At 36.8% G+C, this 14,568-nt stretch overlaps 1 protein-coding gene across 1 annotated transcript in view; it reads left to right on the top strand.

The window, feature by feature from the left end:
* Positions 1 to 14,568, top strand: part of LOC584552 (phosphoinositide 3-kinase regulatory subunit 4) — a 34,535-nt gene that overhangs the window by 5,526 nt on the left and 14,441 nt on the right. Inside the window, exons 5-18 of the mRNA XM_030986809.1 lie at positions 642 to 743; positions 2,041 to 2,237; positions 3,084 to 3,210; positions 5,165 to 5,337; positions 6,604 to 6,739; positions 7,380 to 7,475; positions 8,301 to 8,395; positions 9,680 to 9,719; positions 10,254 to 10,418; positions 11,132 to 11,206; positions 11,801 to 11,920; positions 12,538 to 12,639; positions 13,325 to 13,459; positions 14,341 to 14,478. Coding sequence (XP_030842669.1) covers positions 642 to 743; positions 2,041 to 2,237; positions 3,084 to 3,210; positions 5,165 to 5,337; positions 6,604 to 6,739; positions 7,380 to 7,475; positions 8,301 to 8,395; positions 9,680 to 9,719; positions 10,254 to 10,418; positions 11,132 to 11,206; positions 11,801 to 11,920; positions 12,538 to 12,639; positions 13,325 to 13,459; positions 14,341 to 14,478 — 1,701 coding nt within the window. The remainder of the gene's footprint in view (positions 1 to 641; positions 744 to 2,040; positions 2,238 to 3,083; positions 3,211 to 5,164; positions 5,338 to 6,603; positions 6,740 to 7,379; positions 7,476 to 8,300; positions 8,396 to 9,679; positions 9,720 to 10,253; positions 10,419 to 11,131; positions 11,207 to 11,800; positions 11,921 to 12,537; positions 12,640 to 13,324; positions 13,460 to 14,340; positions 14,479 to 14,568) is intronic.

Genomic DNA, 14,568 nt, shown 5'->3' with positions numbered 1-14,568 from the left:
TTAGGTCGTCGGACTGGCGATCACAGGGTTCGTGGTTCAAGTCCTGCCGCAGCACTTTTGTCCTTGGCAATCCATTAATCTCCATTTGCCACCCTCCACCCAGGTGTTATTGGGTACCGTAGTAAGGAGTTCCTTGAATGCTTTGAGCACTTATACAGTAGCCTAGCAGAGCCGATGTAATATTTGAGCGCCTTGAGCACGTTACATGGTGAATTTGTATACTATTATTATTATTTAAAGATAAAGGTGAGTTCTGTGAAAAAAAAGAAAATTGAATTCTCACAGAATCAAACGAAAATTACTCTGAATGTTCAAGATTACAAATAAATGTCATTTGCCAAACAATTTTGGTAGAAAATGTATACTGGCTGAGTAATGAGCATAGCAAGATTAGGAAATCAAGGTTAGTAGCCCCAACACCATTTGTGTAGTCCCATATACATTTTCCTGTGTACAGTGCTTGTTACTTTACCAAGAATGGGCCAAATTTATGATGATTTTGATGACTCATGAACTTTGCAGTACACACCAATACCGGTACTTAAATGCTACATTATCAACTTTTTTTGATCCATTCCACACCTTTTCTTTCAAAATGCAATCGGATGACCAGTACTCAAATTTATCTTTAATTTATACAGGTTTGTCATGGGGACATCAAGAGTGAGAATGTGATGGTGACTGGTTGGATCTGGGTTCTACTCACAGATTTTGCCAGTTTCAAGCCAACCTATCTTCCAGCTGTAAGTACCCAACAGTCACTGTTGAAGGGGGGGGGGGGGGACACTCCATAGAGTACCGAAGCTGTGACGTCATACAAATCAATTTTTAGAATTTCTCAATTTTTTCTTTCCAAAAGAGCATCAAAAATAATGTCCAAATGTCGAAAACCAATTTAATATGTTAAGTATTGGCTGAGATATAACCATCTGAATAAAAAGATTTCCCATAGGAACTCAGTGTTATTTGCTCTGGCTCCTAACCACTAGGAGCCAGAGCATATACATGTAACACTGAGTTCCCATTGGACATATATTTATTCAGATGGTTATATCTCAGCCAATACTTAACATATTAAATTGGTTTTCGACATTTGGACATTATTTTTTGATGCTCTTTCGGGAAATGAAGAAAAAATTGAGAAATTCTAAAAATAGAATTTTGATGACGTCACACTTCACCACTCTATTATACCTTATGTTTACTAACATATTCAAATTTATGGCTGTTTTTTTCCTGGTGACCTAATGATGAGGTATTCCATTTACCTGTTATTAATGGATGAACTACAATACTTGGAATCCAGTCTGCATACATCACATGTTGTTATGTTAGGCAAGCCTCTGGTAAGCTTTCTGGTTGTCAAGAATAACCTTTTTTTTAACAGTATGTATATATGAATATATGTTAGTAAACAGGTCTATTGACCAAAAGCCCGCAAGACCATCAATGCTCCGTGTGAGATGATAGATCTAATTTTGTTGATACTGATAATTGAGGTGAATGTATATTGTCCCATACTATGATGTTGATGATATGTTAATAACAAGTTTGAGGAATGTAATTATGGTTATTTAGTGATGATTATGAAGCTGCTTGTGACAATGACGTTGATGTTAATTATTATTATGATGTTGATGACAATGGTGTTTGCAAATGATTTTGGTGAGTATGATGTTGATTGTCTTTATTAATTATTTAATAGTGGGGAAGAGTTAATGATAGTGATAGTGATGATAACAACAGTAAACTTAGAAATACAAATTGTTTTTTTACATTTGATGGTACAGTCAAACCTGCTTTAGTGACCACCTGTCTACAAAGACCACATTTGTTTCCCTTGGAAATTGTTCCTCATTGAAACATGTACTATAGGGACATGTACATAAAGACCACCTGCCTAAAAAGATCACTTTCTTGTCTCCCTTGGGTGGCCTTTATAGACAGGTTTGACTGTACTTTGACACTTATTACTCTCGTAAAAGTACCGGTAGACACAATGATGACCTTTGACATAGGATTGTAATCTTTCCTTCCCAGGACAATCCTGCTGACTTCTCATTCTTCTTCGACACCTCTCGCCGTCGTACCTGCTACATTGCTCCTGAGAGGTTCGTAGAGGGCAGCAGCTCACGGCCTGTAGACAGTGCCACCTCCGAGACAGTAGAGGGCCTTCAAGTCAGGCAAGATGTGAAGGGAGGGGAACTGACTCCTGCCATGGACATATTCAGTGTTGGGTGAGACCACTCTCATACTGTACTGGTTATTAATGAAACAATTTGAATTTTTCATTCTTTTTGGTCTTCTGTGCCATAGCCGGCTAATTCCACCCAGAAAAGTGGAATTTATATTGTAAGTTTGGATTAAAATGAATAAATGTTCTCTTTAAAAAAAAATGGACAAAGAAGGTTTAATCACGGTAGAGGTTTACGGTACACCATGTGTAAAGTCCTGGAAGGACTAAGGAAAGTGGATAGAAAATAAGAAGTGAAAATAGAAAGGCGAGAAAGTGGAGATTGGAAGGAAGAGTATCTTTCAGAAGTGAGTATAGTCCTGAAAAGGACTGTAAACCAGAAAGTTGTAGATAGGATGAGAGGTTTGAGTAGAAGACTGGATTGAGTTGGAGAGTTGAGTAGAGTTGCAGAGCAGGAGCAGGAGAGTAGACTCGATGTTTCGGACAGGTTGACTGTCCGTCTTCACTCCTGAAGACGGACAGTCAACCTGTCTGAAACGTCGAGTCTACTCCTGTGAACATAGTGGCTTAGAACACATTCCATTTTGTCTATTTGTATCGTTTCATGTAGATTGCTACAAAGTCCACACATTATAATTGTGTACACAGTATATGTTCATGATCTGAAAGAACAAAATTTCAACAAAGTATTGAGCCTTTTTCTGTTGCACTAAGGATGCATTATATCCGAAAGAATTCTACCAGACACTGTTGCATATTTTATTCATAAATCGGTACCACATGGTCATCTGGATTATTATTATTTTTTTTAAACCTGTATTTGCTCCTTAAGATTTGTAAATTGACAACACATGGTCATATGAAAAATGGGCTACTTATGTTTTTTCAGGTGTGTGATTGCTGAGCTCTTTACAGAGGGCAACGCGCCCTTTGACCTCTCTCAGCTCCTGGCTTATTGTAGTGGCGCATACTCACCTGACGCTGTCCTGGAGCAGATTGAGGATGAACACATCAAGGTGAAAAAGGAAAAGAAAGATAATAATAATAATAATATTCCGCTTATATAACGCTTAATACAAATGTCTCTAAGCGCTTTATAGATATACTATAATACTTGGATAATAATAAGTACCTTTGGGTCGTCCACATTATCCGATGCAGCTGGAATTTTGTACCATCTTGTTTACAAAGAGTTTCATTGCACATGTTATTGTTAAAGGGAATGGGTAACTTTGTCTCAGATTCTGAAACAAAATCCTGGATTTAGCTCATGTTGCAATGATAATTATAAACCTTTTGGTCAGTCAGGAACCCCATGACTTTTACAAACCGATCGCCTGTCTGATTATCAAGATATTTATGATTGGAAATCAAAATTTAAACAATTTGGCAGTTCATGATCATTTTGAAGCGCAATTTTTTTAGGGCTTCAATATTGCACAGTATCACAGAAACTAAAACACGTAGGGCCATGCTTCTCAGTTTTAACATTGTTAAACGATGCCTTTAAGACCTTTGTTGAGAATTTTCTTATAAGACATGCCATGAGGTTCAAAGTGTTTGCGATGGAAAATGGGATACAAGGAGCAATAACTGTAGACTAACAAATGCGTAGTTAATGATGTTCATTATCTTTTGAAATGAAATCATGTACAAGTCCATTTCCACATGAGATCTCAGTTTTTTGGGTCCCATTAGTGAATGATAGAGAGTTGCATGAAGTATTCTGTCATTACCCTAGGCCCTAGGCTGACCTTACTTGAGCTTTTATGATTGATGTCTGAAGAAGTTAGCCATATACCTTGCCTTAGTTGATACAGTCAAACCTGTCTATTAAGGCTACCCAAGGGAAATAGAACGAGTGGCCACTGTCGTCAGGTGGCCTTTCTAGACAGGTTGTATGGCACACATTTCTCTCTCTCTCTCTCTCTATTCTCTCTCTCTCTCTCTCTCTCTCTCTCTCGGGAGACAACACACATGGCCAATATAGAGAGGTGGCCTTTCTAGACAGGTTGTATGACACACATTTCTCTCTCTCTCTCTCTCTATTCTCTCTCTCTCTCTCTCTCTCTCTCTATTCTCTCTCTCTCTCTCTCTCTCTCTCTCTTTCTCTCTCTCTCGGGAGACAACACACATGGCCAATATAGAGAGGTGGCCTTTCTAGACAGGTTCTACAACACACATTTCTCTCTCTCTCTCTCTCTTTCTCTCTCGGTAGACAGCACACATGGCCAATATAGAGAGGTGGCCTTTCTAGACAGGTTCTACAACACACATTTCTCTCTCTCTCTCTCTATTCTCTCTCTCTCTCTCTCTCTCTCTCTCTGGAAGGAGACAACATACATGGCCACTATAGACAGGTGGCCTATATAGAGAGGTGGCCACTAAGACAGGTTTGGCTATAGCAGCAAATGCGGATGTCCTATAGGGTGGAAGGCATACAATGTAGTAGCCCTTGTTGCAAATCTATTTTCTGATTTTAAAATCCTGGTCACCTTTTTATTCCATTCTTTTGAACTGAATTAAACGAGGCTTCTTCATTACAGTAAGCTGGAAATCAATAGAATCCTTATTATTGATGATAATAATAATATTAATGAAAACGGTGATTATAAGGCACTTTCCACCGAAGTCTCTAAGAGCTAAAAGAAACAAAATACAATGATAAACAATTACATATTAAACGAAACAAAATATTTCAAATGAACCTACAAATTTACAATACATATGAAATATACATCAATGTGAACAGAGTACATGTAAGTTAATCATCAAAAGCAATTTTGAATAAATGTGTCTTCAGACAAGTTTTGAGTTGGTTGACAGTTTTTGACATGTAAAGGTATTTTGTTCCAAAGTTCAGCAGAAGCTTTGCAAAAAGAGTAATGACCATAAGAAAGGGTTGACACCAAAGTACACATGTGGTTTAATTGTTTGATGTTTCAAACCGTATTTGTTGTTGTTTCCTAGGATCTCTGTAAACATATGCTACAGAAGGACCCATCCAAGCGAATGTCGGCTGAACAGTACCTAGTGAAGGGGCGTGGCACGGCATTCCCAGAATTCTTCTATACATTCCTCAAAGTTTACATGGGAGAGTTTGCCGGTGTCCCTATCTACCCGGCTGATGAGAAAATAGCAAGGTAGGAAGCAGGGGGGTGTTTCACAAAACTTGTCATCAGTGACAAATGACAATTTTTGTTTTAAGCTACTGAAATCCTTGCTTCTGATTGGTTATCAGCAGATTTGTCACTGATTTTTGTCATTTGTCATTGAAAAAGGCTTTGTGAAACGGGTCCCAGGGGTTGAGATTTGCTGGGGGAGAGGCAGAAGGAGCAGTTGCCCTCCTGGGGGAAGTTTCTCGAAACCGTCATAAGTCTAACTTCTTGGACTTCCCATTGAAACATGTGTTGTAGAATTAACACCCGTTTCTACGGGATGTCCACGAACTTAGACTTATGCCGGTTTCAAGAAACTGGCTTGATAATCAAACTACATGGCTGGTGAGAAAATAAAACAGGGAGCAGGGGTATTGATTCACGGATGGGATATGGGCCAACCAAAAGGGCAGTTGTTTTCCTTTCCTCTCAATAAATACAGAATTCGCTGTGTCTCCTATTGATCAATGTGTTTGCCTTTTTATCATGACGTTTATAAACTCATGGATAATCACTACTGGATCCTATCAGATCCTGTTTATTGATGATGAATGATAAATCTTAATTGTGGAGACTATGTGTTGCTTAGGGTTGTGCAGAAGTTTATCAGTTGTTTCTGATTTGGTTTCATTAATAGGCTGAATAGAGATTTCAAACTCTAGACATAATTGCATCTATCTGTACACACTGTTCCAATGGCTATTACTGTTTTCTAATGTAACAAAGCATAATCATAAATATGATTTAAACTATGAAATCGTTTTCAGCTTTAAAGGGATCCGGTAACTTTGTCTTAGATCCTTTAAAAAATCCTTGATTTAGCTCATGCTGCGATGATAATTATAAATCTTTAGGTCAGTCAGGAACCCCATGACTTTTACAAGCTGATCGCCTGTCTGATTATCAAGATATTTGTGATTGAAAATCAAAATCAAATTTTGCGTTTGCCAAATGGTTTTCATAACACTACAGTCTATTGGGGAAAACGAGTATGGTAAAACCTGTCACTCAAAGGTTTTACTTTTTTGAGGCACTTCTTTTTGGGGCTTCAATATAACACCATATCACAGACACTGATAACACGTAGGGCCCTGCATCTCAGATTTAACATTGTTAAACGATCCCTTTAATATCTTAGATGAAAATACAGATTTAGAGGAAAAGCGGCAATTTTATTTCAGTTTTCCTACCCTCCCATTTAAGGATATCATTTCTCTATCAAGACTAGTAAATATTGTTCTTTCTCCATAGACTGCGTAAAGACATGGGTAGTATCATGCAGACTCTAGTAGCCAACATGGAGGATGGGGAAAACAATCAGCGCCATAGCAACAATGGACTGGTGATAGTCCTGTCTCTCGTCACATCTTGCTTGAGATCACTCAAGGTAAGTCTGAAAAAATCTTCTTTTTTTTTCTCACCACTCTGAGGTGGTAGGTACGCTTGGGGTAAATAATGTAAAGGACACTCAAATCTGTTAATGGATCCAAGCCAAGGTCAAAGTTCATTTGTTAAAATCTTATGTATGCTATAACTTAAAAAATATTTTTACATGTAAAGTATAGTTTGACATTATTTCAAGATGTGACACAAAATCAATCCAAGATATTATGGCCAGAACGAAACTTGAGTACAACAATTTTTTGAAAATATGATTTGTAGATAATTAAAACAAAGTCTATCTACATGTATGGCTCATGCCAAGCACTTAGAACACCCCAATAAATTAATCTCCAAGATAGGTTACTGTATATATTTCTTTACATTTTCAGAAAGATCTTCCTTCTTTCTTATTGAGATAGATTTAAGCACAGTTCATTCTCTTCCATTAAAACTATAAAATTCTCTGCCAGTTAGAAAACCTGTGTCAAGATAAGAAAACAAATTACAAAATTTCCTATATTAATGAGAAAGAGCATGTACAGCTCTACGCTTCTCCGGCATCTGTGTATGGGTCTTCTGTTCATGATTTGATTGCTGCCACATATTTGCTTAAACATTTATTATTTTATTTTTCTTCCGTTTAGTTCTGTGTCTCACGACTGGGTGCTCTGGACATCATGTTGATGATTGGTAAACATTTACCAGATGACATCATACTGGACAGAATCATTCCTTGTATTGTAAGTACATACAGTAAATCTCTGTGAATAAGACACACTTTTTTTCCGCCAAAAAAATATCAAAGTTGGGGGTGCGTCTTATACACAGGTATAGGATATTTGGGTCCTCAAAATACTACTTTTTAATGGTTTTCGAAAATCTCTGTGTCTCAACATGAATTACAGAATGCGAATAAAGAATAGGATCTACTATTTGAAGTTAACCTACGTTCCTAATTTGAAGGGGAGAGAGTTTTTTTTTCAGTCTTGATAAATTATGCCCCTTCACATGGCACTTTGATGGCCGAAGCTCTCCCGTGTCTTCAGCTCGCTCACCCGTGTCTTGCAGCTCACTCACACAGAGGATATCAACTCACCACTCGAAAACTAGCCTGTCCACATTTCTGTTTGGACTCGGAGGAAAATTTGTCTGTCATCTTTAGTTTTAAAAATGACATTGTTAATATAATTTGTAATAAGTTCACAAGCACAAATTGGCACCTTCAACTTTACCTCGTAGCAAAATCAATGTTGCTTGGGTTTTCTAACGTACTAAGGTGTCTGCTAAAAATTATTATAATTATTATTATTTTTTTTGGTCTTAAAAATAGAGGTGCGTCTTTAATACATAGAGATTTATGGTACTACTTTTGCTCCTGCTGACTGAGTGAATAGCTCAATTTTTCAGAATCTACAAGTAAATGAAGCTTCATGAAATGTAAAAATGATTCAGTAAACCTTTGAAGGGAATACTTGGTGTTTGTGATATGTCTTTAACAAAAAAACTGTGCTTGTGACTATTTCATTACCATATTCATCTAATTCATAAATGCTTTCCCCTTACAGCTCCATTTTGTACATGATCCCTTCCCAAGAGTACGAGCAGAGGCTATCCGTACGATCACCCAGACGCTCATGCTGGTCAAGTCTGTCCCAAGAGGGTAAGGAATGGATTTAGTAGGGGTGTCAATGAAGAGATACCGGTAGACAATGAAATGCCCATGTTCTCTCGACACTTTCAATGCCACAAGTCTCAGTTTGGTATTTTAAAGAGAAGGTTGAATTTTAGTATAAATGAAAAGAAAGTTATGAATTTAATCAAGCTTTGTATTCCCTTAAGAGAAAACAAAGTCTGTCTTGCGTTCCATGCATGGAGTTTCATGGTTTCCTTTACTTTCCTTGTGCTTGTCAACCTTCCACCCATAATATGCCTGGTATTATTATTTAGGGGCTGATTTTATGCATACTTGCTGAACAAAAATGAGTTTCTAAGGTGATAAGTCTCCTTAAAATTCTGTACTTCGAGAAGCTACTAGTGCATGTGCATTCAATACGGTATTCATAATCAAGAAAGCAAGTAAATTTTGCCTCTTTTTACCTTACCCATTCATGTGTAAATTTGAGTACCGTAAATCTCCGTGTATAAGGCGCACTTTTTTGCCGCCGAAAAAATTTGAAAGTCGGGGGTGCGTCTTATACACAGGTACAGAAAAAAAAAAAGTTTTTTTTTTTTTTTTTTTTTTTTTTTTTTAGTTTCGATTTATGGCGCTATGCCTGGCAATGTCGCATATGTTTTCTATGTTTTCTATAACAAATGGTGTACCACAAGGTTCTATCCTAGGTACTCCATTATTAGAAAGATAGAGGATGCTATTCATATCATGCATGACTATTGATGTTTGGCATAGAACACAGAGCTTCTGCTAGGTGATGTGAAGAGGCTGGTGTGGGACACTTGGTATCATGAAGCCTTAGACTGTTGTTACTATTATTTGTGACAAGTTCACAACTTCTACTGCACCTCGATGTAAAATGAAGGTCCTTCCCCGCGTGGGTTTTCGTTTTCGGCAACAAAACAACAACAACAACAAAACAAAAAACGATTATTTTATTTTTTTATTTATTTTTTTATTTATTTATTTATTTTTTGCCCCCAAAATAGGGGTCCGCCTTATACACAGGTGCGCCTTATACACGGAGATTTACGGTATGAATGGGGAGAGTACTAGTTAATACTTGCAGTGTTTAGGACCAGTAGTTAAAACTCTTATTGATGATTAGCATTAAGGATGAAATAAAGCAACTAATGATGATGATGATGATGACAGTAACAAGTATGTACTATTTCAAAAAGTTGATGTGAAGAAATACGAAAAGAATTAGTAATAAATGGAAATGTATGAAAATGATGCATTTGTTTTGATTCCTTTCATATCTTGTTACAGGGATGCCAACATATTTCCTGACTACATACTTCCAAATTTGGTAAGTAAATCTAATGATCTGTCTAATCTGTTGAAACTGATGACGGCATTGTGCTCCAAATGCATGGTATCGAAAAACAGTTGTGAAGGCACTTGCTTTGAATATTAGTATGAGAAATAACCGTCACACTCTCCGACATCTGATTCACACATAAGAATCAAGAAATGTTTTATATTAATGAGATATTTTAGTACAGTCTTTTAGGATAAAGTTCCCTACTCATATATGTTCATGTTGATTTATCATTACCTACATCTGTTAAAAGGATCTGAATGTTTTTGCACTATTATAGACAGTTTACCTTTATGACTGCATGATAGGAGTGGAGAATGTGGATACATTGTGTGCGGGTAAACCTGAATCTGATGACTGGGGTAATAATATATCTGTAAAGCGAATACCATAGACACATTGTTGTATCAATGTATTGGGCGCTATATAAAAGCGGAATATTATTATTACTACTAATATAAATATCGCTATAGGCTTAGACCTGAGAGGATACTGGAGTCATTTTTTCATTTTCTTTTCCAGTCTAACATAGCTCAGGACCCCATAGACATGGTGCGGATGGTATACGCTGAGAACATTGCCGTGCTGGCGGAGACCGCCCTCAGGTTTCTGGAGATGGTACAGTTGGACCAGAATGCTGCTCAGAGTGGAGAAACGGACGGTGTGCAGAATCCAACCCAGTATCAGGTATGAACGGAAAAAATTAAGCATTGCTTAAATTTACCTTGTATTCAGTTGATATACTGGTATTTGATCTATATATATTCACATAATACATATATATATATATATACATATATAGAGAGAGAGAGAGAGAGAGGTGTTGTGGTCTAGTGGATATGCCATGGGACTGTAGATTACAAAGTTTTTCAATTCTAGTCTCACTACAAAACTAATGTCCTTGGGCAAGGCATTAATCTACATTTGCCACTCTCCACCCAGGTAGTACCTGGTAGGAATCTATTTCATGACTGCTTTTGGTGCCTTGGGGCAACAGGGCCAAAGCCAGGGTGATAATACTTTTTTGTATTTTGAGCATCTCTTGGGATGGTTATGACCTAATATGGATGTAGCTATCATTATGATTTGTTATTGAGATTTGTTCTGTATGTATCTTGGTTCCAATGAAGGTAAATTTAATTTTTTATTGAACTACTTGATGTATCATAACACATATATGCAATTATTTATTCTTCTTTCACATGGAGAAACGCCCAAGTTTCTTTGAGAAGATGTTTGAATGTGTGATAGAAGGAAATACTCTCACAATTTATTGCGGTATTGACAGATTCAGACTTCACTGTTTGCATTGACAAAATATATTTTTGAATAGGCTTGGCTCAATCAACCAGTTAGTCAATTAATTAAATCAATTGATATTTTTTTTCTTCTGCTCTCAGGCTAGTTATGATGATGAGCTTCAGAACCTACATGGTATGATCCAGCAGAAGGTCGTCACATTACTCAGTGATCCAGTAAGTTCAAGTTTTCTTCTCAGCATTTAAGGCAATCTCAATATTAAAGACCCACTGATTTTTAGTTTCAGTACGATGAAATAGTTGAGAGAGAATAGCATGTAAACTGGTCACTAATACATGTACATTTACATCACCAGAAGTTGTGCTTGTTTAGAGGCTAAAGTTTAGGAGCACCAAATACATGTTCTTCCTGCCCATGTATAGATATCGTATATGGTAGGTAACAGGCTTGACATCATGAATTGACTTTTGAGGATGCATGTATGTGCGTTTTGCAACTATCTCTCTTATGATGCTATGGTTGCTGCAGTAAAGCACCATTAGTGCTGGAATATCCTGGATAAGAGATGTGAAATGACTATGATAATGTACTTTATTGTTATTCCTGCAATATTATATGCTTCAGGATGTAAAATCTTGTCACCCCAATAAACTGTAATTTTATTCAATTGAAAATGAAGGATATATATATACATTGATGATAAAGTCTTAAAAGGAATAAATTTCCTTGATGTAGCATTCTGCCAATGGTTGGATTTAAAGGCATGAATATGTACAGTATAACTGATTCTTAAATTTGTTTCTCCACAGGAGAACATTGTAAAGCGGACCCTACTTGAGAATGGTATCACCCGTCTCTGCGTGTTCTTTGGACGTCAGAAGGCTAACGATGTCCTGCTCTCACACATGATCACATTCCTTAATGACAAGGTAGGATCTCTTATTTCCTGTGATTATTTTGGGAATACTCCGCCCTAATTGACATTTATTTCTTAAAATCCTTTTCATTTGTTTGCATGGTAGGATGCTTAACACCATGGTAATTGAATTCATAATAATAATAATAATAATAGTTTGTCCTTATATAGCGCATTTCAGGACCGCAGATATATATTATTACCCCGGTCATCGGATTCATGCTTACTCGCACACAATGTATGCACATTCTCCACTCCAAACCCTGAAGAAGAAATAATTCTCAAGGAGTGGAGATGCTGTAAATGAGATCCTGATATGTCCGCCCTTAAAAAAGTAACATTTGAACAACTGCAGAATGTGCATGAAGTTGCCATGAATTAATTACTTCTTAAGATCCTTCCTTGTGTGTCTACTTTACACTAAACATGAACAGATGTCCTATTGCTCTTGAAATGAAGTTGAATGTCTAAAACACACATTTTGTTATGCATTATGCATACGAGTATGATTTCTGTGATGGGATTAGTGATACATGTGTCTGTGACAAGCTTTTTATTGAGAAATTACTATCAAATACCACGTATGTTCCCTTTATGGTTGTATATGAATCATTATTTTGCCCCTTCCAGGAGGACTGGCATCTCAGAGGGTCATTCTTTGACAGCATAGTGGGCGTGGCTGCGTACGTTGGATGGCAGAGCTCGTTCATACTGAAACCTCTTCTACAACAGGTGGGTCAATCGTCTTTCTCAGTCACCTTCTAATCTTGACCATGGCTAATGGGAAAGTGGGGTCCTGTTACTTAGGGGAAAGTTTCTGAAACAAGTGTTTGATTTGCCTAAAAATAATCAGCAGTTTGCATGTTTAACTAGTGTTTATTCTCAAATTTCAGTCAGTTTGATCCACCTTTTTTAGTCATTGTCATTTTACTTAATTTAATCTCTGAAGAGGGTTTGCATCAGTGATATGGCTAGAAATGAGAGGGAGAGGATCAAGAAGATGAAGACAGAAACTCAGAAACATTTAAATATGAAAAGGAATAGGATAAGAAGGAAGTAAAAATGAAAATAGAAAGATGAAAGAAAAAGGAAGATGAGTGAGCAAGAAAAAGAAGAATAAAAAGGGAAAAGAGGATAGAACAACATATTATCATAGAATCAGAAGTAAAATTCTAAGATGAAGAGATGATGAGGACTTATGTTCTTTGCTATCCAACAGAGATTAACAGACCATGAGGAACAGATCATATGTAAAGCCTTGAAGAGTATTACAGGTTTAGGTTATTCAGGTTATCCTTTAGGATTGGGCTAGAGTGTCCGGGTTAGGTCTTAAAGGGCTAGGATCACTTGTGTGGTGAGATATTCTGCAGTTCAGACATTGATAATAATCCCAGACATCTTTTCCCTTCCACCCCAGGGATTAACGGACCATGAGGAACAGGTCATATGTAAAGCCTTGAAGAGTGTCACGGGTCTGGTCCAGCTTGGCCTACTTCAGAAGCCTGCCCTGCTAGAAATGGCCTATGAGCTCGTACCATACGTATGCCATCCAGTGAGTATAAAATCATCAAGTCAACACTGTAAAAACACAACAAGCATGTTAGTGCCTTGATTTGAGATTTAAAGATATAGACCAGTTTTGGAAACGCCCCCCTCTCAAAAAATGAAATGGAAGCTCTTATTACCAATCATGTGAAAGAATACGTATATGTTTTGACTAATACGTGAAGATACAAATTTTGTCGGGAAACCACGTACATATTGATATATTTGGTAAATTATCATATCGATCTGACCTGGATAGATATCGCGTAGTCCCATATACACCTTTATGTGTACAGTGCTTGTAACTTTACCAAGATTGAGCCAAATTTCTTATCATTTTGATGATTCCAGAACCTTGCAGTACACTAATACTTATATGCTAGATGATCAACCTTTTCTGATCGATTCCACAACATTTCTTTCACAATGCTTTCTATACCTTTAAAGGAAAAAAGTGAGAAGTATTCCTCCTCTTCAACAGAGTAGGATTTTGAAGCTCTCAAATTCCGTCCAGACCATCACAGACTTTAACTATCTTTGATCCACAATTGAAACTTTAATTGTTCAAAAATACTTTTTGAAGACATTTAAACTACATTATTGTATTTCATCATAATTAAAACTACATTGCTGTACTTTGTCATAATTTCCTTTCATTTCTCTATAACTGATGTCGATTAATCTTGTTCTTATTTTGATATTTCTTTAGTTCTTGAATTAGTAGTTATCTGTAATTTGTTTTAAATTATTGTAAAGTGCATTGATAATTTCTCCAACAATGAAAACGCTATGGAAGCCTAGGTTAGTATTATTACTATTAAATGATATACTTAGTTGATATTCTTTTGCTGCTACATCTCAAATACTAATATATCTTCTTTATGGTAGAATCTGTGGATTCGTCAAGCCACGGTTGGTTTCATAGCCGCCATCGCCAGGTCTCTCAACATTGCCGATGTGCATTGCAACCTGACACCACTCCTACTACCATTCCTGAAGAAACCCATCATACAGATTGATAAAGAGGTTTGTATTCAGATATCTGTGATACGATATTATGTGTAAATAATGTGACACCACTCCTGCTACAGTTCCTTAAAAAACCCATCATACAGA

The sequence above is a fragment of the Strongylocentrotus purpuratus genome, unplaced genomic scaffold (assembly GCF_000002235.5).
Source record: "Strongylocentrotus purpuratus isolate Spur 01 unplaced genomic scaffold, Spur_5.0 spur5_scaffold_16, whole genome shotgun sequence".
Taxonomy (NCBI): Eukaryota; Metazoa; Echinodermata; class Echinoidea; order Camarodonta; family Strongylocentrotidae; genus Strongylocentrotus; species Strongylocentrotus purpuratus.
This window is presented reverse-complemented; position numbering and strand designations above follow the sequence as displayed.